The sequence below is a fragment of the Podarcis cretensis genome (assembly GCF_951804945.1).
Source record: "Podarcis cretensis genome assembly, chromosome: 8".
NCBI lineage: Eukaryota > Metazoa > Chordata > Lepidosauria > Squamata > Lacertidae > Podarcis > Podarcis cretensis.
The window spans coordinates 19,313,269-19,338,928 of NC_137177.1; the positions used below are offsets into that span (position 1 = coordinate 19,313,269).

A 25,660-nucleotide genomic window follows, 5' to 3' on the forward strand; every position below is an offset into this window, starting at 1 on the left:
CCTGAGAAACCACTTTAGCTAATGGGGCCTCCCGCTGCCGCTGCCGCCACGCCGCTGCCGCACAAGTGAAGTCAAATGGGCCTTAGAAAGCACTGCTAATAACAAGACCAATGGAAGTGATGATATTCCAGCTGAAGTATTTAAATTTTTAAAAGATGATACTGTTAAGGTGCTACACTCAATATGCCAGCAAGTTTGGAAAACTCAGCAGTGGCCAGAGGATTGGAGAAGAAGTCTACATCCCAATCCCAAAGAAGGGCAGTGCCAAAGAATGCTCCAACTACCGCACAATTGCGCTCATTTCACACGCTAGCAAGGTTATGCTCAAAATTCTACAAGGCAGGCTCAAGCAGTATGTGGACCGAGAACTCCCAGAAGTGCAAGCTGGATTTCGAAGGGGCAGAGGAACCAGAGACCAAATTGCAGACATGCGCTGGATTATGGAGAAAGCTAGAGAGTTCCAGAAAGACATCTACTTCTGTTTCATTGACTACGCAAAAGCATTTGACTGTGTCAACCACAGCAAACTATGGCAAGTTCTTAAAGAAATGGGAGTGCCTGATCACCTCATCTGTCTCCTGAGAAATCTCTATGTGGGACAAGAAGCTACAGTTAGAACTGGATATGGAACAACTGATTTGGTTCAAAATTGGGAAAGGAGTATGACAAGGCTGCATATTGTCTCCCTGCTTATTTAACTTATACAGTGGTTGCTCGGGTTACGAACGTGATCTGTGCGGGAGGCACATTCGCAACCCGCAGCATTTGCAACCTGCAGTGCCATGTCTGCGCACGCGTGGGTTGCGATTCGGTGTTTCTGCGCATGCGCGAGCGCCGAAACCTGGAAGTAACCCATTCCGGTACTTCTGGGTTTGGCACGGTGTGCAACCCAAAAACGTGCAGCCAAGGTATGACTGTATGCAGAATTCATCATGCCAAAGGCTGGACTGAATGAATCCCAAACTGGAATTAAGATTGCCAGAAGAAATATCAACATCCTCAGATATGCAGAACCTTGATGGCAGAAAGTGAGGAGGAATTAAAGAACCTTTTAATGAGGGTGAAAGAGGAGAGCGCAAAATATGGTCCGAAGCTCAACATCAAAAATCATGGCCACTGGTCCCATCACCTCCTGGCAAACAGAAGGGGAAGAAATGGAGGCAGCTTCCAGGCCATTAACTGCAACACCCTTCCCCAACCTGGTGCCCACCATATGTCTGCATCTCCCATCACCCCAGACTATTAACTATGCTGGCTTGGGCTTATGGGAGCTGTAGTTCAAAAAGGCTGGACTAAGATTGCTCAACAGGACTCATCCCTGCCATGCCTTGATTGAGAAATTAATCTCTTGCTGCTACATGTTTTCTTAACCTCACTGGTTAAACAAATCTCTGATTGTTTATCTGGGTTAAGAGCCCAGCATAAAGCACAGATTATGGGATATGGTGAAAGAAAGCTAAAGACAGCTCAGTCCTTCTGAGCTTTCCCCCCTCTTCCTCCTAAAATTGACACACACACGCACACAAACCACTAGTCCTTGCAAAGAAATGTGTCATTGTAAGTTATGAGCAGGTGCTGGAGAAACAGTCTCAAACCTAGATACACACCTTGTAAATACAGCATGAACCTACATACAGTAAACAGTGGGGTTGAACTCAAGGGACCATGAACTCTACATTTGGCAGGACAAAAAGCAGTGTGGGTTTCTTAGCAAAGGACATTTATTTAATGATTGTATTTTTATCTCAGCCTTCATGCAAAGGGAAGAGATAGGGAGAGAAATGCAAGGTTGTTTGCATTTTGATGAGAAACAATCTGATTTGCACTTTTCAAACCAAAGCATGAACATACAGTTCAAAGCATAAACATATAGTTACCCTATGAAATTCAGACGTCTCCACATTATCAACTGGCAAGCAACAGGTCAAGGTTTCCTGGGTAGGGCAGGTGCTTGAAGTCTAAAGTGAGCAGAGCTGTACTATCAAAGCATTATTAAAAGGAACAAAAATGGAAGTGAAGATGAAATGATTTACAAAAACCATATCCTTTGCTTTGAAAAGAAAAGCTTCAAAGTGCAAGCAGAGGGAGGCTTGGTCTTCAAATATCATCCACCAAACTTTAGAATATATCTCTGGCTCAAGCTACCCAGGCCCCAGAATGCAATAGCAGAATTCAGATACATTAGAGTGGACTGTGCCGCTTTAGTCTACAGATCATATTTTTGAAACAAAACAATGCAAAAAACTCCATACAAATAGAAGACCACCGTGGCAATCCAAGGACCCTTTGTGCCAGACTGGAGTCGGGGTGGGGTGTCGAATCTTTGCCCAGCCATCAGGTGATGCTGCACTTTGAAGGCCTGACTGCTAGGACTTCAAAGCACAGCGAGGGGCTCTTTGAAAGCCCTTTTGCAAACAGCCCTGCACTGCTCATTAAATGGCAAATTTTCAGAGGTCTAAAGAACAGCACAGGTCTGTTTGCAAAAGGGCTTTTAAATGCTTCTTGGTGCCCTTTGAACCTCTGGTTTTCAAAACACCCAGTAGCACTAAACCCTGCCCTCCTGCACATGATGGGCAGGTGGGTGTGGTTTGAGGGGAAATGGCCTCTTTTGCCAGGTTAGAGCCCCTCATAGGCCAAGACTGACCCACATGCCGGAAGGTCCCTGCCCACCCATGTGGTAAATTGTCTCAGCTCTGAGATGGAGGGAGACATTGGATGGATGTCCTCATTTGGAATTTGAACCGCTTTGGGAAACATACTGAGAAATCAAGTTAGTTGGAACAGGGCCTGCTAATAGTTAACAGAAGTTCACTAGAGAGCACTACAGCAATGTCGATGGATTTCTGTCGGGACGTTGACCATCTGTTGTACACACAAATCCAGGGATAGCGAAAACCCGGCTCATTCAGCTCCTTCAGAGTATCAGATTTATAAGAAGAAGAAGAGTTTGGATTTGATATCCCGCCTTTCACTCCCCTTCAGGAGTCTCAAAGCGGCTAACAATCTCCTTTCCCTTCCTCCCCCACAACAAACACTCTGTGAGGTGAGTGGGGCTGAGAGACTTCAAAGAAGTGTGACTGGCCCAAGGTCACCCAGCAGCTGCATGTGGAGGAGCGGAGACGCGAACCCAGATCCCCAGATTAGTGACTACCGCTCTTAACCACTACACCACACTGGCTCTCATAACCATGATGCTCCCACCAGCACTGGCCACCACCAAGCTTAGGGAGAAGGGTGAGCCGGCACTTGTCCTGAGCAGAGGCAGCTGTGAATGAGCATCCTGTTGCCTCTCCATGGATGCTCTTTGGCCACCATTGCTGGCCTCCTCCCTTGGGGCAGCTTGTGGCAGCTGCTGTTGGAGAGCAGGTGAGGAAAAGAAGAGGCAGCGGCTGCCAAGGCCCAGCCCCACTTTACGTGCTGGCTCTGAGGGGCAAGCAGATGGCAGGGTTGCCCTGGATGGGAAGAAAGTGGACCTAGAGCAGAGTACAAGGAGCCTTGATTTAAACAAAAAAATACAGTGGACACTCAGGTTGTGAACGTGATCCATGCGGGAAGCACTTTCGCAACCCGCAGTGTTTGCAAGCTGCAGCGCCACGTGTGCACACACGTGGGTCACGATTTAGCACTTCTGCGCATGCGCAAGCACCGAAACCAGTTCCAGTACTTCCGGGTTCGGTGCGGTGCGCAACCCGAATTCGCACAACCCGAAGCGTCTGTAACCCGAGGTATGACTGTACATTGTACATTGACTGTACATTGTCAGTGTCTAATCTTGCCCCTTTCTAAAATTTGTTTATTGGTGTGTGTTTTTCTTTTTTAAAAAATCTACCGAAGAATCAAATCAAATCAGGATTAAGAGGCTTCCTTGGGACAGTGGGGGGGCATGTGACCTCTTAGTGAAGTGGGGGTGTCACTCATCCTCCTTCTAATAGGAAATGCTTGGGGGGACACACACAAAAATGGGGTGTCAAGGAGGGTCTGGGGGGAGAAATGTCGCTACTTTCATCTGAGGAATGTTGGAGAGTATGATCTCCATTCATTATTATTTTTTAACCACAGTTAAGACCAAATAAGGTCTGCTTACTAAATCATTTCGAACAGACCAGTCCAGTTGGGTTGGATTATATGAACCTGTGGCCCAGATTGAACATTCATGAAATCCAGCGCAACATTTGAGCTAGCAGAAGTGGGTTGTCCCACAGGAAGTACTGGGGCTACAGCAATCGGCTGTGCAACCAGCCACAAAAATTGTGGTGGCTTCCTGAATCTTCTCTTACACGAACCATTCTGCTAGCACAACCAGCACACCATGAAGGGACTTTAACTTAGCATGACAATGAACTCCTCCCATGATTATAGCACCATAAAGCAAACTGTCTGTCATTAAAGCATGTCAACAGTAATATAACCTGCAGCCACTATATGGCAGTACAAATGGGACAAAAGCTAACAAAGTATATACGTCATAGAGCCTACAAATCTAAAGTGCACACAGTTAATGTATTACTTTAAACTTCATATCAAATGAAAAAGTATTTGTTAAAAAGAAGCAGACCTACAGGCCACGCACAGGAGAAAGTCATTTGGATGATCCAGAAACACAGGCCACACACACACGGCAGTAATCAATCCACATTTATCGTCCACCCTAAAAGTTTCAGCTACAAGACAGAAAAATTTGACAGCAGTTCTTTCTTCAGGCTCTACATTGCTGGGTTAAAGGTTCTTCAAGGCATGAAGACAAGGATGAACGTTCCCAGACTGGAGATGGAATAAAGCAGATGGAATGTATACTAAAATGCTGGTGGGGATTTTTTATTTTTTTTTTTAAGTAAACTGATGTGGAAATAACCAATCAATCATGTTATTTGTATGCCACCTTTCCAAGGTTAAAACCATGCTCACTGCAGCATACAATGAATTTTAAAAGTTACATCATTGCAGACATAACAAAAGATGCCATAAACAATAAAGACATCAAAAAGTACATAACCAAACTGAACCAATTCCACATAAATCATAAGAAGATCTAAAATGAGAAACTGAGTGAAACCACAACTGACAGATTCACTCATCCTTAATCTCAATGCATGTACATGGACACTATCATTTCATGGAGTGCCTGCCCACTGTCTCGCCAGAGGGTACATGCTCTGGTCATCTCCTGCTTGGACTACTGCAATGTGCTCTATGTGGGGCTACCTTTGAAGGTGACTCGGAAACTACAATTAATTCAGATTTTAGCTGCCAGACTGGTGACTGGGAGCAGCTGCCAGGACCATATAACACTAAAAGAACTACATTGGCTCCCGGTACAATTCTACGTGCTGGTATTGACCTTTAAAGCCCTAAACAGCTTTGGCTCTGTATACCTGAAAAAGCATCTCCATCCCCATCATTCAACCCGAACACTGAGGTCCAGCTCCAATGGCCTTCTGGTGCTTCCCTCATTGCAAGAAGTGAAGTTGCAGGGACCCAGGCAGGGAGCCTTCTCTATAGTGGCGCCCACCCTGCGGAATGCCCTCCCATCAGAAGTCAAAGAGATAAATAAGTATGTGACCTTCCGTAGACATCCAAAGGCAGCCTTGTAATGGGAAGTTTTTTATGTGTGATATTCTGTTGTGTTTTTGTATGTTTTGTTGGAAGCCACCCAGAGTGGCTGGGGCAACCCAATAAGATGGACGGGGTACAAAAAATAATTTTTTGTTGTTGCTGCTGCTGCTGCAGTTATTTCATGCCTTGCTAAAAGACCATTTTGAGCAGTTGATATTGTAGGACAATTATTATTATTTTCTCCTGGGAAAAGAATTGCTCCCCCTTTGGTATTTTTTAATCAATGGAGGGCAGGGTTATCAAATAGTCAAGTAATACAGAAAGTGGCGAAGAGCCTTTCATTGCTCTGAAATGTATTTTTATTTATTTTTAATTGTCTTATTTTAGCATCATAGTAATTGTTACCGTTATTAATTACATTGATATACAACCTTTTCCAGGGACATTTTATCATATGTGGTGGGACTGTAATGTAATTTTAAAAATTTGAGAAATGATATACAATGAATTGAAGAAAATGTTCCATCTAACATTTGTTAAAAAACCCCGAAGCATTTCTGTTAGGGATTGCAGGGAAAGATCTGCCAAAGAAGTTGAAAAACATCTTTATGTATGCGACAATGGCGGTGAGAGTCTTAATAGCACAAGGATGTAAGACTGAGGAAACCCCGACTAAAGAACTGTGGCAAGAGAAATTGATGGACTATGCAGAATTGGCAAAACTGACACATAAATTACGGGACAAGGATAACTGTGACTTTAAAGATGAATGGGAACCTTTTACAAAGTACTGAAAGACGCAACAAAGTGAATTGGACTCCTTGGCAGGTTTTGAATAAACACTCACAAACTTTTTATTGATAACAACCAGTTAGACAAATGAAGGATCCATATAACTTTGTAAAATGCAGAGAATAGCTTTTATAAAGAAATCAGAGATTGGAACTGAGGGAAGTTGGGGCGGGTTGGGGAGGGTGGTTGTTTTATGGGAGGGAGGGGAGAAATGAGGGGAAATTAAGGATGATATGTGTTCAAGATAATATGTTTTGTTTAAATTCCTAATAAAAAATTAATGAAAAAAAGAGGGGGGAGAGATATACAGTGGTATCTTGGGTTACATACGCTTCAGATTACATACGCTTCAGGTTACATACGCTTCAGGTTACACACTCCGCTAACCCAGAAATAGTGCTTCAGGTTAAGAACTTTGCTACAGGATAAGAACAGAAATCGTGCTCCAGCGGCACGGCGGCAGCAGGAGGCCCCATTAGCTAAAGTGGTACTTCAGGTTAAGAACAGTTTCAGGTTAAGAATGCACCTCCGGAACAAATTAAGTACTTAACCCGAGGTACCACTGTACAACCTTTTCCTCCAAGAAGTTCAAGAGGGTGAAAATGTTTCTCCCCCTCCCACAACAACCCTGTGAGGTGGCTTAGGCTGAGAGGCAATGGCTGGCCCAAAGTACCTCACTGACGGGAACTGCTTTCCTGTTTTAACCGAGTAACCACACCCGGTAGCTGCCAGTTTGCTTGGATTATTCATTACCTAACCCCTCATTCTACCCACTTCCCTTCCAGATAGTGAGAAAAAGGAAAGTCACCGAATCAAAGAGCCCAAGTGATACCCAAGAGTCTGTTGAGCAAAGAAGAAGAAGAGCCCGGAGCCTTTCGCTGCAAAAGGCAGGCATCCTGAAGGAAGAAGATTCAGAGTGGTTGGTCAGGTGCCACAACAGCAGGAAGGCAAAGTGCAGGGAAGGAAATGAAGGTACCACCTGAGAGAGAGAGAGACGGAGAGACAGCAGGTCACCCATCAGCTCATCGGGGCAGCCAGAACAGAAGAAAGATAGAGAAAGGAGAAGAAACTCTTGTTGCAGAACTGCAAAGTGGGATAGAAGTAGGAGAGCAGATGAACACAATGAGCAATGAGAAGCCACCTATCCCCTCTGGAGAAGACCAGGTCAACACCATGAGCAATGAGAAGCCACCTATTCTCCCATCTGGAGAAGAACCCTCACAAGTGTTCGATCCACTGATCCCTCCTGCTGGGCCAGCACCACCCATGGATTATGGGGCACCCCCCATGGGCTATGGGGCATCTCCACCTTTCCAACCCCCATACCCAGTTTATTATGCCCCACCCGGTGCAGGGTCCACAGTAGATCCCATCCTTCAGCCACCACAGACCATCACCATCACACCTGTACAACCCTGCAATGAACCCGATTACCTGGGCTACTCCATCTTTACCATGCTCTGCTGCTGCCTACCCCTTGGTACTGCTGCCTTAGTTTACTCTCTACAGGTGAGTGTGCAAGAAAGAGGGAGTGAAGGAGGGAGGGAAGCAGTGTTATGGGTACAAGGGGATTCCCTCATGATAAAATATCCAGGCAAACAGTTAAGCTTTAGTTTTTACTAAATTCAAGCTTGTTTCCGTTTAGGTGAGTCAGAGCCTTCAATTCCCAGAGGGGGCCAAGCTCCCCACATTGTCCTCAGTCAATTGTCCATTCCTCGGGGGGAGGGGTCATTATCTTTGAGGAACCAAGATCCCCACTTGCCACCCCCTGATCTACACATCTTATGACATTATACAATGATGCATTGTATTATATTTTCCAATCATGCAGAGACAATGCAAAACAAAAGCCAAAGCAAACATTGAGGTAATAATGAAATAATAATAATAATAATAATAATAATAATAATAATAATAATAATAATTGCTATGTTGAACTTATCTAGATAAAGATCTTGAAGTATATGGATTTGATTGCCCTTGTTATATGAGTTCCTAATGAAAAGGCTCATTTTTCAGCAAAGTAGTCATAGTTCTGTCTGCCTCCTGTCACCCAAATCAGATTAGTCCTTTTCACCATTGAGGCTGTGTACCAGACTTCAATCAGCCAATTTTTCAAGGTCAGCAATTGAATTTCCCCCGAATTATAACCATAAGCATAAATTATGGGGATGCTTACAAGGGAGCCCAACTCCATGAGCATGAAAGGAACCCTGGCTGAGGGAGCGGGTGTCCTACTTTGCATCCCAAGTTCCATCTTTCAAATAAAGGAAGGAAGAGGAGGCAGTTGAAGTTGCCCTTCAGCAGTGACTAAGCAGGGGTGATGCTTGAGACCCACCTTGGATGTTCCACCCTGGTCATTTTCCTTTTGCCCACGCCCTTCTTTCTCCCCCAAAAGTTGCCTCAAGCAGCGTCTGGCTGCCTTGAGTCCTTGGGGCCCTCCCTGGGAGTGGGGTAGTCAAGGTTTTCTTGACTGCGAGGAGAAGCCCAGGTCGGTTCCTTTCCTGGGGTCAAACCCAGCAAGGCAAGTTGTGCTGGACCATCGCAGCAAAAAAGGAAAAATCCATCTGCCCGTCTCAGGAGCTGCACAGATCCAGAACCAAAGACTTGCCCACCTTAAAGCCTGACTAGCTTATTGTATGGGTGCCACAGAAAGGGCCACCATCGCCAGCCTTGTGATGGGGGGCTTTCCCCCCGGAGTTGTGCAGCTTCCGCAGATGAGAGGGTGTAGGCAAGCAAACCTGGAGTTGGGATCTGGTCCAGCCTCCTTCAATGGCCCAAGCTGCAGCCTGTCTCTGTCTTTCTCCTGTAACCTCTGCGGTGGAAATACTTTGGAACTAAGTGTCCAAAGGCACCCTGGTGGTTCCCCGCAAGGAAGAACCTATTGCGGTTGGCTGCTCTGCCCTAACTCCTCTTAAGGGGGTCTCTGATTGCGGGGGGGGGGGGGGCTCTTGTAGCTGCTGCTCCCCCCACCCAGCAGCTTCCAGATTGTGAATGAAGAGGGGCAGGGCCCACACAGACGTCCAAGATTCAGCCATGACATGAGGGGCATAGCTAGGCAGGAGGTCTAGGCTGACTCCTCCGTTCCTGGTCTTGGCAGCCCTACTGCCATCAGGAGATTGGGTGGGGTGGGGCACAGCCTCTTGAATAGCACAAAAAGGTATGCAGGCCCTGGAGTGAAGGGGCAGCTCTGTGGGCTGAATTTCTTGAGAATCATAGAATCATAGAATTGTCAAGTTGGAAGGGACCCCAAGAGTCCAACCACCTGGAATGCAGAAATCTCAATGAGGTCATACATGACAGATGGCCATCCAACCTCTACTTAAAAACCTCCAATGAGGTCTACCACCTCTCGTGAGAGTCCATCCCACTGTCAAACAGCTCTTACTGTCATCAAGTTTAGTCAGAATCTCCTTTCTTGTAACATGAAGCCATTGGTTCAGGTTGTACCCTTGGAGCAGGAGAAAACAAGCTTGCTCAAACCTCCAAGCTTGGGCTTGCAAGCTTTAGGACCATTACTGGAAATCCATGTCTCTCACGGAAGATGTGGAGATGTTGGAGATGGCGCAGGTATGCCAGGTGAGCATGTGAGGCTGGAGTGTCCTTGGTACCCTTCGGACAATGGGCCATGCCAGAGAAGAAAGGTTATCCAGTGTGGTGCTTATCCAGAGCCAGTGTGGTGTAGTGGTTAAGAGCGGTGGACTCGTAATCTGGGGAACCGGGTTCACATCTCCGCTCCTCCACATGGAGCTGCTGGGTGACCTTGGGCTAGTCACTCTTCTTTGAAGTCTCTCAGCCTCACTCACCTCACAGAGTGTTTGTTGTGGGGGAGAAAGGGAAAGGAGAACGTTAGCCGCTTTGAGACTCCTTCGGGTAGTGATAAAGCAGGATATCAAATCCAAACTCTTCTTCTTCTTCTTCTTCTTCTATCCAGTTCATCCCAGGCACTTTCACTTACCTCTCTTTCCAGACCCGAGATGCCAACCGCATGGGAAGGACCGTGGTTGCAAAGCAAAAATCCAGGCGGGCACTGAAGTTGGCCCACTCAGCAGTTGGCATGGGGATTGTATTCCTCATTTTGAACATCGCACGACTGGTGCTTTTCCATGACGAGAACTGAAGATAATCTGTGCATCAGTCATATTTGTAATGCACCACACTCGTGCACACACACGCATATTCATGACACACTGCTTTTCAGCCTAAGCTACCGCTCAGGGTTTTGTGGGGATTCAATGGGAGGTCTGGGACGGAGGCACCGGAATGGGGTGCAAGATGCCTTGGACTCCAATGCTGCGCCACAGTGGGAAATAAGACAAGGTGCAAATGCCATAAACTCTGCACTCCCCTCATTGAAAGCTTCCAGTGTAGAATAAACCAAACTTCTTAAAGATGCTACAGTCTCTGCTGCATCTTGATTCTCAACCATGGCTCCGCATCTGGAACCCCTGATATCTTGCTGCCGCCCAGCAGAGCGGGGGGACGGGGGGGGGGCAAAACCTTTGTAGCTATATAAGCAGCCCTCGAAGATGCATTTTTTTAAAAAAAAAAAAAAATTATTGAATTTTCTGTTTTACATTTTAGAATATTCATTTTTACATCCTTAAGATAGCAATGGCTTCCCTTCTTCTCTTTCCGTGCTTCATTTTACATATCATAAATCCCTGCATATTTTACAGAAACTATACCATTCAGTATTCCATTATTATGTACATCATAACTTATTTACACAGTTGAATTTATCTTAGTGCTGCCAGCATTTTCGGCTGTGCACAGTTATTTCCCATATATTCAATAAACGTTTTCCAATCTTCTCTAAACGTATGTTCTTCTTGTTCTCTTATTCTATACGTTAAGTCTGCAAGCTGCGCATATTCTGTCAACCGAAGTTGCCACTCTTCTTTGGTTGGGACCTCGCTTGTTTCCCATTTGGGGGATAACAAAACGTGGGCCGCAGTAGCAGTGGCGTAGCGTGGGGGGTGCAGGGGGGGCCGGCCGCACTGGGCACAACATCTGGGGGGGCGCGCTCGCCGCCTCCGGAGTCGCCGAAGAGCCTCGGGCGCAGGCTGTAGCAGAGCCCCATGTCTCGCGGAACCGAAGAGCTGTGCGCGCGCCCGGGCTGAAGGCGTCCGGCAGGCAGCGGCTCTCAGCACTCGCCACAGTCCCCGCGCATCAGGGCTGCGGAGGGCGCGCCAGGCAGCCCCTCCTCACAGCCCCGCCGCCGCTGCTGCTGCAGCTGCTGGGCCATGTTGCATTTTCCTTGCCTCTCTGCCCTCCTCCTCCGGGCAAGCGGTGTCATTTGGGCAGCAGCGCCAGCGGCAACTCGCCTCAGATCACCTGACACGGACCCGCCGCCGCTGCCATGGCTACCTTACCATAAATACCCCAGCCCAGGCAGCAGCAAGAAGAAGCTGGCAGCGGCCGCAGGTTAGGGGTTAGGGGCGCAAATTACTTGCCTTGCCCCGGGTTAGGGGGCACAAATTACTTGCCTTGCCCCGGGTGCTGACAACCCGCGCTACGCCGCTGCACAGTAATGGCATACATGCAAGACATATTTATTCACTCCAGTGAATTCCTAATTCTGCACCAGTGTCAAATTGACCCATACTTTGCTTTCCTTTTAACATATCCCAGTGCCGTCCTCCTTCTGCTGCCAGCAAGGCTATAAGTCCAGCCTTGGTAGAGGATCTTGGCGAAAGCTGTTCTCCGGCAGCAGCCAGCTCCCAGCAAGGGAGGATTTGCTTGCCTTGATAATAGGCTGAATGAGTTCCACCATCATTTCGGCAGCAATCCTGCTGCAGGGAAAGGACCTTGGGCCGAGGTCTTGGAGAGTGCGGGAGGCAGTTCCAAATGACCACCAAGATGCATTATATTGTGGGAATTTGCTTGCAGAAATGTGTGCATTAGTCCAAACAGAATACGGAACTATGTTTCTTGGGAAAAATTCACAGTGAAGTATGGGTGAAGTTTCATGAGGATTAAAAAAAATTAAATTGTTGCAGAAATGTGGAGAACTGAATTTATGACTGGAAAAATACAGAACCTGGAGAACCAAAATTGACAATTTGCCCGTTCCTGGCCAGCATTCATGCCAACTCCATTCAGGCCCTGGGTGCTCAAGCACCCACAAAATTCTCCATGAAGGGGCTGGTCACCCACAAATTTTGGTGCCAGGGCCATGCCCTGGGCACCCATGGTTGCGGGCCAAGTTGGCACTCCTGCTGGCCAGGACAGAAGCTATCCCTTATTATGACACAGGAGATGCTGCCTAGGTTTCCTCCGGGGGGGGGGGCAGAGCCTTCCACTGAACACCTCAAGCATTTGATAAACACCAGTTTATTTTTGTTTATTTTTCCTTTATTTTTATTAACTTTTCTGTTTTACATTTTAGAATATTCATTTTTATATCCTTAAAGTATCAATGACTTCCCTTCTTCTCTTTCCATGGTTCATTTTGCATAATATAAATCCCTGCATATTTTATGTAAACTAAACCATTGCGTATTTCATTATTACAGTACATCCATCAAAACCTATTTACACTGCTGAATTTATCTTAATGCTGCCCACATTTTCAAATATACACCACTTCCCCCCATAAACATTTTCCAATCTTCTTTAAACATACGTTCTTCTTGTTCTCTTATTCTGTATGTTAACATATGTTCTATATGTTAACATATAGAATAAGGTAAATACCAGTTTAGCTCCAGAGATTTCCTCCCATTCACCATGAGTTGTGGCAGGGCTATGCTTTGTCCCCATTGCTTTTTGCATTAAGCTGTTTGCTGCAAGTGTTGCTAGGAAGACAAGAACAAAGGGGATGCTGGCAAGGGCAGCAAGCCATAAAAACCAGTTTGCTAATGGTACTACATTATGCATTACAGAACCAGTTATCCTCTTTATCAGTTTTGCAAGGGGCTTATTACGCAGCTTCTGGGTTCCAAGTAAATCACATAAAACGAGAGATTCTGCCAGTCACTATTTCATTCCCTGGCTAAGGAGCCTCTTAAATCTAAATAATGCAAAGGGGTGAAATGGCATATGGAAGCACATGGGAGTCTGCATTGTTTCAAATAGCCCCTGTCTCCTGGAAAACAATCTCATTAAGCTAATTGGCTTCATTAAGACAGAGCTGAAACAGTGGAGGTAACTGAACATAATGTGGCATGCAAATATGCTCCCTTAAAATGGTTGCATGGCCAGGATTCCTGCTTTATTTTCTATCTCTACCAGTGAATCAGCAAAAGCTTTCGGATAATTTCATAGGTAATCCTAAAATATGGTTAACAGATGTCCCCATTTCCCGGAGACAGTCCCTGGATTTACAAATCTGTCCCGGGACAAAATCCGTCCCCGGATGTACCTGGATTTCATTTAATGTCCCCGGATTTATAGTTTAAGTGTTGTAGATTTTTTAGTAGGGAATGAATGTTGTGTGGTTGGTTCAGCGGCACAAGACACATCATATGGGGACTTCTGGCGAGGCAAAATGGCGGGCGCCATGGCAGTGAGCAGCTCCTGAAGCCAGCCAGAGCCAACTGCGCCACCAGGCTGGCTCCGGGCTGTTGAGAATGCCACTGCCACTGCCAAGGGGGAACCAGGAACGCCCAGCACGTCAACTGGGGGAACCACTGACACACACACCCCCGCAACCCAAATTGAGCCAGGAGCGAGAGCGCCCAGCCACCCGGCCGACTGCCCAGCAGCACTCCAGGGCCAGGAAAACCCCGGAGCCGACGGAGGGAGAAGGAGGAGAGGAGAAGGAGAAGAAAGAGAGAGAAAGTGGAAGGAGATTGTGGCCCTGATCTGGTGGAACACTCTGTCACAAGAGACTAGGGTCCTGGGGAACTTGACATCTTTCCGCAGGGCCTGCAAGACAGAGCTGTTCCACCAGGCCTTTGGCCCCCTCCTTCTGTAATCCTCATAGCACTCTAGCCCAATGGTTGCCATTAATTTGATTTTGAATGGATTTTGAATGGATTTTAGAATGGATTTTAGAATGGATTTCAACTAATTGATTGTGATTTTATGTAAACCGTGTTATTTTTACTGTTGTTAGCTGCTCTGAGCCCCGCTTCAGCTGGGGAGGGCAGGATATAAATAAATAAAAATTATTATTATTACCTTGCCACGCTGCTGCTGCTGCCACCGCTGCTGAAAAGAAGTAGAAGAGCACTGGGAGAGCAAGGACACATAGCCGAATCCAGGCCCAACCCAAGCCTACTCCACAGTGGCTAGCGCTCCAAGAGAACATGCCGGGGCCCAGAGGAAGGCAGCGCAACAGAGGAGACCACAGAAGAGAAGATATTACTTCTTAATTTTTTATTAAAAAAATAACTTTTTAAAAATATTTTTTTTTCTCTTTTCAAAAAAAAAAGTGTCCCCGGATTCTTTGAAAAAAAATCTGGTAACCTTATCCTAATAGAACTTGGATCATTTCAGGTATGCTTCAAACGATGCTGGATTACCCCATAAAAATATTAAACACACACACTCAGGGCAGCAGCAAAATAAGGGCAACCCCATTTTGGGGGGGAAGAATTTGACATTTGTTATTTCAGAAGAAGTAGTCATCATTTTCTGATGTTGATGATTAAGAACTGTACATCTGAACACTCTTTTCCTCACCTAGGGGGAAAAAACTCCTCAGAGAGCAACTTAATTCACTTTCTGTACTCTGTATGGAATCAGACATGTTTTGTTAAGTGACTTCGATGAACTTATCCGGAATTTGGAAATCAGAAAACTGAGGGAAAAGAAGCTATTTTAATTGTAGCATACATGTAAGTTTTGTGTCATTTCAAATAAAGCTTTTTTTATTTTAGTGTTTAGTTTTTTATTTTGGATTACCTATCTGCAGGGGGCACTATAATCATTCCAGTGCTGAGAAGCTCTCAAGGTCTTAATCCAGCTCTGGTTTCAAAATGCAGTATCTCGGGAATGTTTAAACCGTTCCTCATCTCCAGTTGCACAGCAAAGCAGCCCAGCCCTAAGACAGCTTGTTTATGTCTTACTTTAACCATCATATTAAACTAAATACAAGCCTTTGGAAGCAATAAATCCTGCATGCTACACCCTGGAGGCAGCCATTTCGATGGGCTATAAACACAGCCGCACAGTATCACAAACAATCTTTATTTACGTTCCTACCTACTCTTTGACGATAGATGGCAGAAAAAATCAGCACCGTTGGCCTGACCCAGCAAGACTCTTTTTATGCGCTAACTTTTAGGTTTTTTTAAAGCAAGGGAGATCTGATCAGAGAAAAGACCGTAACTCAGTGGCAGAGCATCTGCCTACATGGAGAAGAGCCCAGGTTTTTTTATGTTTTTATTAGCAATTTCAACATAGCAACATATCAAAACATATCATATTCATTATTTTTCCCCCTTCCCCCCCTCAAACCCTCCTTCCCCCCGCAGAGACTTCCCTCACCTCCTCTCTCTGATTTCTCAACCCATATTATTCTCTTCATGTTATAAAATTATACAAATCCTCCCATTATCTGTCTACCATGTTAAAGGTAAAGGGACCCCTTAGGTCCAGTTGTGACCGACTCTGGGGTTGCAGCACTCATCTCGCTTTATTGGCCGAGGGAGCCGGCGTACAGCTTCCGGGTCATGTGGCCAGCATAACTAAGCTGCTTCTGGCAAACCAGAGCAGCGCACGGAAACGCCGTTTACCTTCCCGCCAGAGCGGTACCTATTTATCTACTTGCACTTTGAGGTGCTTTCAAACTGCTAGGTTGGCAGGAGCAGGGGCCGAGCAACGGGAGCTCACCCCGTTGCAGGATTTCGAACCGCCGACCTTCTGATTGGCAAGTCCTAGGCTCTGTGGTTTAGACCACAGCACCACCTGCGTCCCTTCATCTACCATGTTATCAATCAATAAATTAGTGTATGTTTATTCAAAACCTGCCAAGGAGTCCAATTCATTTTGTTGTCTTTTTAACTAATTTGTGAAAAGTACCCACTCTTCTTTAAAGTTGGAGGAGGAGGAGGAGGAGGAGGAGGAGGAGGAGGAGAGTTTGGATTTGATAGCCCGCTTTATCACTACCCTAAGGAGTCTCAAAGCGGCTAACATTCTCCTTTCCCTTCCTCCCCCACAACAAACACTCTGTGAGGTGAGTGGGGCTGAGAGACTTCAGAGAAGTGTGACTAGCCCAAGGTCACCCAGCAGCTGCATGTGGAGGAGCGGGACGCGAACCCGGTTCCCCAGATTACGGATCTACCGCTCTTAACCACTACACCACACTGGCTCTCACAGTTGTCCTTATCTGGCAGTTTGTATGTCAGTTTGGCCAGTTCTGCATAGTTCATCAATTTCTCTTGCCAATGTTCTTTTGTCAGGGTTTCCTCATTCTTCCATCCTCGTGCTATCAAGACTCTTGCCACTATTGCTGCATACATAAATAAATTCTTTGTTTCAGAAGAGTCCAGGTTTAATCCCCGGAATCTTCAGGTAATGCTGGGACAGAACCCTGCCTGAAACCTTAGAGAGTCACTGCCAATCAGTGTAGACAATACTGAGCTAGGTGGATCAATGGTCATACTTGGAGTAAGTCATCTACTGCCACCTAGTGAGGGTCTCCCTGTATTCTGCCCTACCAGTTCCACTGGACAGCAGCCACCAATGGTTGTATGGGGGGGGGGCTTTTCACAGGACTTTTCTCTTGATCTTCAACCTCCATGTTCAATCCAAAAGTCATGACTGTGGGGAAATAAAGAGGGAAGTGCAACTAGGAACGGACTGCTGGTTAATGACCCTGAATATAATGTCACCGAAATTGTGGAAAACAAGTTTCATTATAGCTATGATAAGAAGTTTCCTGTTGCATCACAGCTATTGCATCAGACAGCGGTCCAGCACAAGGCTTTCTTCCCAGAAGTGTTGCTCAGTAGCTTCTGGAACAGAGAAGGGGAATTTTTGTCCCTTGGCTTGTTGTTGGACTCTGACTCGCCTTATCTCTGATAAGAGGTGGAATCCAACACTAACTGGAGGACCACCAGAGATTTCCCATCCCTTCTTCTAGAAGGTGACAAGCAGGGCATAAAGACAAATCCCATCCCTCACTGTCGCCCCCACTGCAATTGGTCTTCTAAGATATTGTGCCACTAAGCATGGAGGTTCCTTGTTGCCATTGCTGCTAATTTATGTCTGCATGCATTGATTTATAATTGCTTTGCCCAGTTCTTCAGCCAAAAACAGCTCCCAGAGCAGCTCCCAGGTAAATTTCATAAAAGCCAAACAAAGCAATCTCAGCCCTCAGGTTCATGATCTAAACAGCACAAAAGGAAAAGCAATGGGGAGGGAGGAGGGAAACTCAGCATTAGTTCTCAAAAGCTCTCCAGATGTCCTTTTATTTAATACTGCAATCTCTGGGTGGTTCATGGCAACAAAACGTAAAGCAATACAAATTGATCATTAAAATGCCTGACTAGTCAGAAAAAAAGAAAAAAGCTTCAAGCAGCCACATAGACCTGTCAGCATGCATAAAATAACAAAAGTATCCAAGGGAAAACTGAAATCAAAAGTGAGGATGCCTGAATCTTTGCTAGAAGAAGGTCGCACAGCATAGGACCAGCAGCCCCAAATCTCCCATTCCTGAGGGAAACAGAGCTGTCCCAAGACATTTTGGCACCTGAGGCAAACTGCAAAAAAACGGGAGGAAACGGGAATGAAGATCTGCACTAGGAACAAGGGAGGGAATCAAATCAACATTGAGAAGGGTTGGGGCTGAAGGAACAAAGGGCTGGGAGGATCCCAGCAGGAGCTCCTATTTGCCAAGATGCTGATGTGGAGGCAACATTGGGGAGGGACTGCTGAGGAGGCAGCAAGTCCAGGCCGACCCTGTCAGGGAACTCTAGGAATTGTAGGATCCAACTCCTAAGAGCCGAAGTCCCTTTGCCCCCCCCCCAAATAAAATATTTGAGGGGGCCACCCCCTCCCAAAGTTGAAGGGAATTCCCATTCAAATGGTGGGTGAGTGCCATGACATGTGATCGATTATGTGAGTGGGACTTACCTGCCCCCCTCCCCATATTTTATTCAAGTTGGCACCCCTGCTGGGAATTGTAGCTCTGGGAGGGGAGAATCAGTCTCCAAAGAACTCTCAACACCCTTAATAAACTGGGGAGGGAGCCTTTGGGAGAAACCAATGACTGTTTAAAGTGGTAAATTAGTGCTTTGCATGTACAGTGCGACCGTGACCCAAGTTTCTCATTTCTCCAAACTTAAGTTCAGTTCTCCATATTTCTGCAGCAATTTGTAGTTTCTTTTTTGATCCCCTGCTGGTGAGGCTCGCTGACCTTCTGGAAAAGCAAAAATTAGACATTTTCCTGTTAGGCAAAGATCATAAGACGTGTACAGATCTGTAGGCACAGACCATCCCCTGACTCAAACTACTTTGTTAAGAAAATCCCCAAACTCGGTTCCATGGGTGACTCTGGATCATCTTTCTGCAGTAGCTTATCTTAAAGTTTTAAGTGTCTGTATGCTTATCGCATTTATAAATTTTAAATTTATTGTTGTACATTGTTTTAAATGTTTGTTTTCCTTCTGGGATTGTACCCCCAAGTGTGTTTTATAAGCTGGTCTCCGACCATAATAAATTATCTATCTATCTATCATCTATACCAGCATTTCAGTGTTAATTTCTCTCAATAAACACATTTTGACTAATGCACATATTTCTGCAAGCAATTTCCCCCAACATATAATGCAGTTTTGTACTGGGTATATCATTTTCACTGAAACATGAGTTTTTAGGCACCTCTCACCCTAATATATCAATCTTGTTTGGTTGGAGAACTGCTTTGCAAAATCAGGAGAAGTGTATATTGGTTTGAGAAGTACAGTTTAGGTGATTCTGCATTAAAATGCAGAGAAAAATTAATTTATCCTCCATTCCTAGGGAAGGATAAGGGGATATCAAATGCTCCCTGGCGTTTCTACATTCGGTATCAATGGGCTGGGGTTATTCATTATCTAAAACCTCATTCCAAACACCCACACATTTTGCAGGGTGGGAGAGAGGACCACGGTGCCCAGTTGTTTTGTCCAAGGGCAGAGCATTGCACACAGCTACCCTAAAGCAAGAGAGCCAAGCAGATCAGCCTAGGTTATAGAGCAAGGACTCTTCTGAAAGAATATTCAGAGCAGTGGGTCTGGTACCACGACAGGAGGAGGGGAAAGGGGAGGGGAAAGGGCTGGAGGTGCAAGAGGAGAGACGGGGACTGCAGGTCACGCAGCAGACAACCCAAGAAGCAGGGATACCGAGAGAAAAGGAAGAGAAACTTCACTAGCAGAACAGCAAGCCAGTGGAGAACGGAGGAGAGCAGGACCTGCACCATGAGTGACATCAAATATGAGAGAATGAACGAAAATGCTCTGCACATGGATAATCCACCGCCCTACTCTGAAAAGAACGAGGAGCCTGGTCCTTCTGCTGGGATGGCACCCACCACGGGCAGCAGAGGAACTCCCGCTATGCCGCACCAGTACACCCCTTACTATGTTCCAGCCAGCATAGCACAAACTTCGCAAACCATCGTCATCAGTTCCGTGCAGCCCAGCCGTGAACCAGATTACCTGGCCTACTCCATCTTCACCATGCTCTGCTGTTGCCTCCCCTTGGGTGTTGCTGCCCTTGCATACTCAATACAGGTGAGTGGGAGCCGAGTGAGTGTTTGAGAGAGGGCTGGGGGGACCTTAAAGGGCAGGGTCAGCTGCCTGTGCTGACATCTAAGGCCCCAACTGCACTATACACTTAAAACAGTATCATACCACTTTAAACAGTCGTGGCTTCCCCCTCCCCCAAAGAATCCCAAGGACTGTAACTTCTTAAGGGTGCTATTTTTCTAGAAAAAGAGGCGCTGGAACTCACCACGAATGCCTCCCTTGTTCTCTTATTATGACAATGGCACCCACCTGAGAGGTGTCAGAACTCGGTTCTGGTGAGATCCAGGTGGGGTGGAAAAAACCCTGGTGCTGAGAGTCCCCTAGTTAGAGCTAAAACAGGGCCTTAGCTACAGATGAGCCAGCCGGGTATTTTGCCCCGTGTGAACCCTCAAGGGGAAGCCCCCACTCAGTTTTCCTCTGAGACAATCTAGGGTACTCAGAGGGAAACTGGGTGGGGGCTTCTCCCTCAAGGGTTCACACAGGGCAAAATACCCAGCTAGCTCCCCTGTAGCTAAGGCCTCTGAGACAATCTAGGCCAGGCATAGGCATAGGCAAACTCAGCCCTCCAGGTGTTTTGGGACTACAATTCCCATCATCCCTGACCACTGGCCCTGTTAGCTAGGGATGATGGGAGTTGTAGTCCCAAAACATCTGGAGGGCCAAGTCTGCCTATGCGTGATCTAGGCTGAGGACACCGTACCATCACCTGTGTTAAAGCAAGATGCTGTTGCCAGTATAGCTGGATTCCATACACTGAAATACGACGGTGCCGTCTGGTTCACGGGCAGCAAAATGTCTAGGCCCGGCCCTGGTAGCTGAGACAATATGTTGCAGCAAAACAAAGAGAGAAGCTCGCGGAAGCTTAAAGGCAAGCACGCTTATGGTGGCAACTGTTTTCATGGAACAGAGCCCCACTGCGTTTTAACTGAGCTGTGGCATGCCACCCATGAATCCATAACAGCCTAAGAAAAGCCTGCTGGGCCAAGCCAATGGCCCTTCCAGTCCAGAATCCTGTTCTCCCAGTGGCCAACCAGATGTGCACTGGAAGCTTGCAAGCAGGACAGGAGCATAGCAGCCCCCTCCCCAGTTGGAATTCCCAGCAACAATTAGTGACTATGGCTGGTTATTGTGGCTAAAGGTAAAGGTAAAGGGACCCCTGACCATTAGGTCCAGTCATGGCCGACTCTGGGGTTGCGGCGCTCATCTTGCTTTATTGGCCGAGGGAGCCGGCGTACAGCTTCCAGGTCATGTGGCCAGCATGACTAAGCCGCTCCTGGCGAACCAGAGCAGCGCACGGAAACGTCGTTTACCTTCCCGCCGGAGCAGTACCTATTTATCTACTTGCACTTTGACGTGCTTTCGAACTGCTAGGTTGGCAGGAGCAGGGACCGAGCAACGGGAGCTCACCCCGTCGCGGGGATTCGAACTGCCAACCTTCTGATCGGCAAGTCCTAGGCTCTGTGGTTTAACCCACAGCGCCACCCGTGTCCCTTTTATTGTGGCTAGTAGCCACTATTCAGTCTTAACCACCTTAAAATCCTCTTTTAAAGCCATCCAAGCCATCACTCCCTCTTGAGGGAGTGAATTCCATAGCTGGAACTATTTGCTGTGTGCAGCACTGTTCTGAATGTTTCTTTTGTCTGGGTTTTGCTGATACGTTAAGTTACTGCATCTGGGAGTGTGGATAAATCAGAAAACATTGCATTTTGACAAGAGGCAACGTTTACCATGACAGTACTGCATGTTACCACTGGAGCAGATAATCATCTGGAACCTACTGTCAAGCAGCAAGGAGAATTGAACCTCCACCTTGTATCTTTGGTTCGAGAGATGGTTCTCCACTTGCCATGATGTTACAGTGGTCAGTTATGCCCCTGCGGACTGGGGCAAGTTACTACTTTGTACATGGGTGTCTGATTTTGCACTATGCCACACACATTCGGGAAGAGATAAGGGGTCAGTGTGCTCTTCCCCTGATCCAGTTTGTTCTCTTTCTCCCCAGACCCAAAACGCCAACCAAAATGGAAACTACATAAGCGCTCGACGAAACTCCAGGCTAGCACTCATATTAGCTCACACAGCACTCGGAGTGGGTCTTGGGTGCCTGATTATATACATCCTCTTCTGGATGAATATTTCTCACCAGATAATCGAAGTGCCAACCATTAGCCCCTGAGGATACACAACGTTCATATGCTAAAAGTCCTTCCCTGCTCAAGATGCCCAAGTCTGAGAAGTCCTCCTAAATTGACGTCATGCTCTTTGAATCGTTCTGTAAAGCGGCATGTTCTGAGCTGACTCCTATACCCTTGTTCTAACTAGGGATAGAATTACAATGTCAAGCGATGAACATCATGTGTGAGCCACCTCTGTGATACCCAAAGATCTCAAACTCCTTCTAAAAGTATCTATCTCCTCTCTCATTCTCCCACCCAGAGTTATTTTGATTTCGAGAGTCTTCTGGTCTTGTCCTCTTCCTCTTCACTGCTGACCATTCTTCCAGCATTTCACAAATAATTCGGACATGCATGTAACACAACAGTTGTCAGAGCACAAATTTCTACCCAAGCCCTATCCTTGACACCCATCCCATTCCCCATTGTCCCACTTCTTTGGCCTTATTTGTAAATTTTTTCAGAGACAGCGTTGATGGAATCTTATAAATGCCATCTCCAACTCCTTGAAAGATTCCATCAACAGTGTCTCCAAAAAATTGTACACATCACTTGGGAAGACAGGCAAACTAATATCAGTGTACTGGAAGAAGCAAAGATCACCAGTGTTGAAGCAATGATTCTTCAACATCAACTTCGTTGGACTGGTCATGTTGTGTGGATGCCTGATGATTGTCTTCCAAAGCAACTACTCTATTCCAAACTTAAAAATGGAAAGTGTAATGCTGGTGGTCAACAAAAGAGGTTTAAGGACTGTCTCAAGGCAAATCTTTAAAAATGTAGTATAAACACCGACAACTGGGAAACACTGGCCTGCAAGCGCTCCAGTTGGGGAACAGCCTTTACCAAAGGCTTTGAAGACACTTGAACTCAGAATGCAAGGGAGAAATGTGCTAAGAGGAAGGCACGCTTGGCAAATCCACACCGTGATCAGCTCCCACCCGGAAACCAATGTCCCCACTGTGGAAGGACGTGTGGATCCAGAATTGGCCTGAACAGTCACCTACGGACTGATTGTTAAAACCGTGTTTATGTAAGACAATCTTACTCGACTACGAGTGATCGCCAAAGAAGAAGAAGAAAAAGAAGAAGATCCTGCGATAACTTATCCCATGTGTTTTTAATGCAAAGAAGGCACTTGTGAGATGCTTAGAGAGCTATCTGAGGCAAAATAAATAAAATATACAATGAGATCACCATGGTTCTGTGTTGTGCGATGTTTTCACAAAACTGTTATTGGTTCCACATAGAGAAAGGAAAGTGGGATAAATGATAAATGTTCATTATCTGTCACATGCAGCTCTTTCTCCATTCTGCTGCAGTTCGCCTTCTGCCCCAAAGTGTGTTATTCTAGGGTTGTTATATTTTGAAGAGCAAAAAAGAGGACAGCCTGAGCCAGGAAAAGAGGTGTGTGGGTGCACCTCTTTCCTCAGCTTGGACTGTCAGCAGCCATGGCATGCAGAGCGTCCATGTGCCTCTTTCACCGGCTCGGGCTGGCAGCGGCAATAGCATGCAAGAGCAGCCTGAGCCCAAGCCGCCCCAGCCCAAGCCACTGCCAAAAACAAAAAAAATCCCGGACATTTCCTTTAAAATGTACAAATCCACCCTGATGGGCATGTTGACCCCCAAAAGAGGACATGTCTGTGTTTTCCCAGACGTATGGCAGCCCTAGTTATTCGTCTTACCGTCCACTGTGGTGAAATTACATAAATTACTTACGTTACATTGTCATTACGTCATTCCATCCCATTCATTTTGATGCAAAGGAAACACAACGCAGATGGGGGGTGGGGAGAGGGGACGTAATTTGTAGGTTGAAAGCAGCAACAACAGGGAACACTGACTTAACCTGCTAGAGGGGTTTCCATTGCAGATATGGGGGGCAAATGAGCCAACATTGTCCATTTCCGCTCTCGTTTCTGTTTTCATCAGAATTCCCTGACATGTCTAATCATGACACCTTCATGGCAGATTCACTGACTTCAGCTGTGAAGGCAGAACAAAGTCATCATGCCTAGCAGCCTTTGATAGCCCTCTCCTCCTTGAAATTGTCTAATCCTCTTCTTTAAAGCAATCTAAGTTTGTGGCCATCCCAAGTTCCATAGTTGGACTAAGCACTGCATGAAGAAGTACATTCTGTTATCTCTCCTTAATGATCCAACTTGCAGCTCTATTGGAGATCCATGAGTTCTAGTGTAATGGGAGAGGGAGAAACCTCCAAACTTCAGCGGCTGTCCTTCAATCTAGACTGTCCTTATTCCGGGGGGGGGGGGGTCCATCAATCACATGGCAGCAGTTTTGGTGCTCCCACTTCCCCCAATAATCAGACTTTTTGCAATACAGGAAGAAATGAGGCAATGCACTGCACCGTCACCTAACCTTTCGCCATACAAATAAAAGCATGAACCATATAAATGTTCCATTAGCAGCTGGTGACATCAATGTTCCCCTGCAATTGTTGTGCAAATATATCAGGGTGAATGGTGCAATAAACAGGTCATCTAGAACAGTGTTTCCCAACCTTGGGCCTCCAGCTGTTTTTGAACTACAACTCCCATCATCCCTAGCTAGCAAGACCAGTGGTCAGGGATGATGGGAATTGTAGTTCAAAACCAGCTGGAGGCCCAAGGTTGGGAAACACTGATCTAGAAGCAGCAGTGGTCAAGGGTCACAGGAGGTCAAATACCCAAAATACCCATTATGCCCTGCTGCAGGAAGGTCCCAGCACAGTCTCTGTCTCCAGTGTCCCAGAGCCTCCTGAACAGCATGGAAGGGGTTGGGGTTGGGGTTTAAGCAATGAAAAGAGCTCTTTTCACCATTTGTGTTGATTATAACCCATCAGAATGGAAATAGGTGAGTTAGGATTGGCTCCTAGGGTCACCCTGGAGAAGGTGTGTGGGAAGAAACATTTAAGGGACGCTGAAAATACAAGGTGCTTTCATTTCAAGAGAACAGTGTGCAAGTTTTGTTCTATGCAGTGGGGCTTCAAGGAAGAGACAACTTAAGTGGCTCTGAAAGAAGATATTGGAACATTCCAAATCATCTGCCCATGCACACACACAGGAAATAGGACTCCTAACTGAAAGGCAACATGTGGAGATCTGCATTGATCATGGCAATGCAACCCAAATTATTATTATTGCAGAAGTCTTAGAAGGGGCATGGCGGGGAGGGGAGGCTACAATGAAAGGACCCTCCACTTATGAACTTGCCACTACTCTTCTGCTAGGAATCAATCTTTATCTCTATCTAAAAAGGCAATCTGGCCTTCATTTTCTGAAACCTAGGCAATAATAATAATAATTTATTTATACCCTGCCTATCTGGCTGGGTTTCCCCAGTCACTCTGGGCAGCTTCCAACAAAATATTAAAATACAATAGTCCATCAAACATTAAGAGCTTCCCTAAACAGGGCTGCCTTCAGATGTCTTCTAAAAGTGTGGTAGTTGTTTTTCTCT

General features: G+C 46.2%; 1 protein-coding gene and 1 long non-coding RNA gene across 2 annotated transcripts; both read left to right on the forward strand.

Moving 5' to 3' along the window:
* Nucleotides 1-7,737: 7,737 nt before the first annotated feature.
* On the forward strand, nucleotides 7,738-11,165 carry LOC307221806. Its single transcript, XR_013841537.1, has 2 exons — nucleotides 7,738-7,854; nucleotides 10,316-11,165. It is a non-coding gene; the product is annotated as an uncharacterized lncRNA (long non-coding RNA).
* An 8,252-nt stretch (nucleotides 11,166-19,417) lies between these two features.
* PMIS2 (PMIS2 transmembrane protein) lies at nucleotides 19,418-23,402 on the forward strand. The gene is made up of 2 exons (XM_079986504.1): nucleotides 19,418-20,012; nucleotides 22,030-23,402. The coding sequence occupies exons 1-2, from the start codon at nucleotides 19,698-19,700 to the stop codon at nucleotides 22,201-22,203; spliced, it is 489 nt and encodes a 162-aa protein (XP_079842630.1). The 5' UTR covers nucleotides 19,418-19,697; the 3' UTR covers nucleotides 22,204-23,402.
* The last annotated feature ends 2,258 nt before the right edge of the window (nucleotides 23,403-25,660 follow it).

Excerpts from the sequence above, each read along its gene's own strand:
- PMIS2 (XM_079986504.1), top strand. The coding sequence starts at position 19,698 with ATGAGTGACATCAAATATGAGAGAATGAACGAAAATGCTCTGCACATG. Across the intron at positions 20,013-22,029 it reads CCCTTGCATACTCAATACAG|ACCCAAAACGCCAACCAAAA; the intron begins GTGAGTGGGAGC and ends CTTTCTCCCCAG.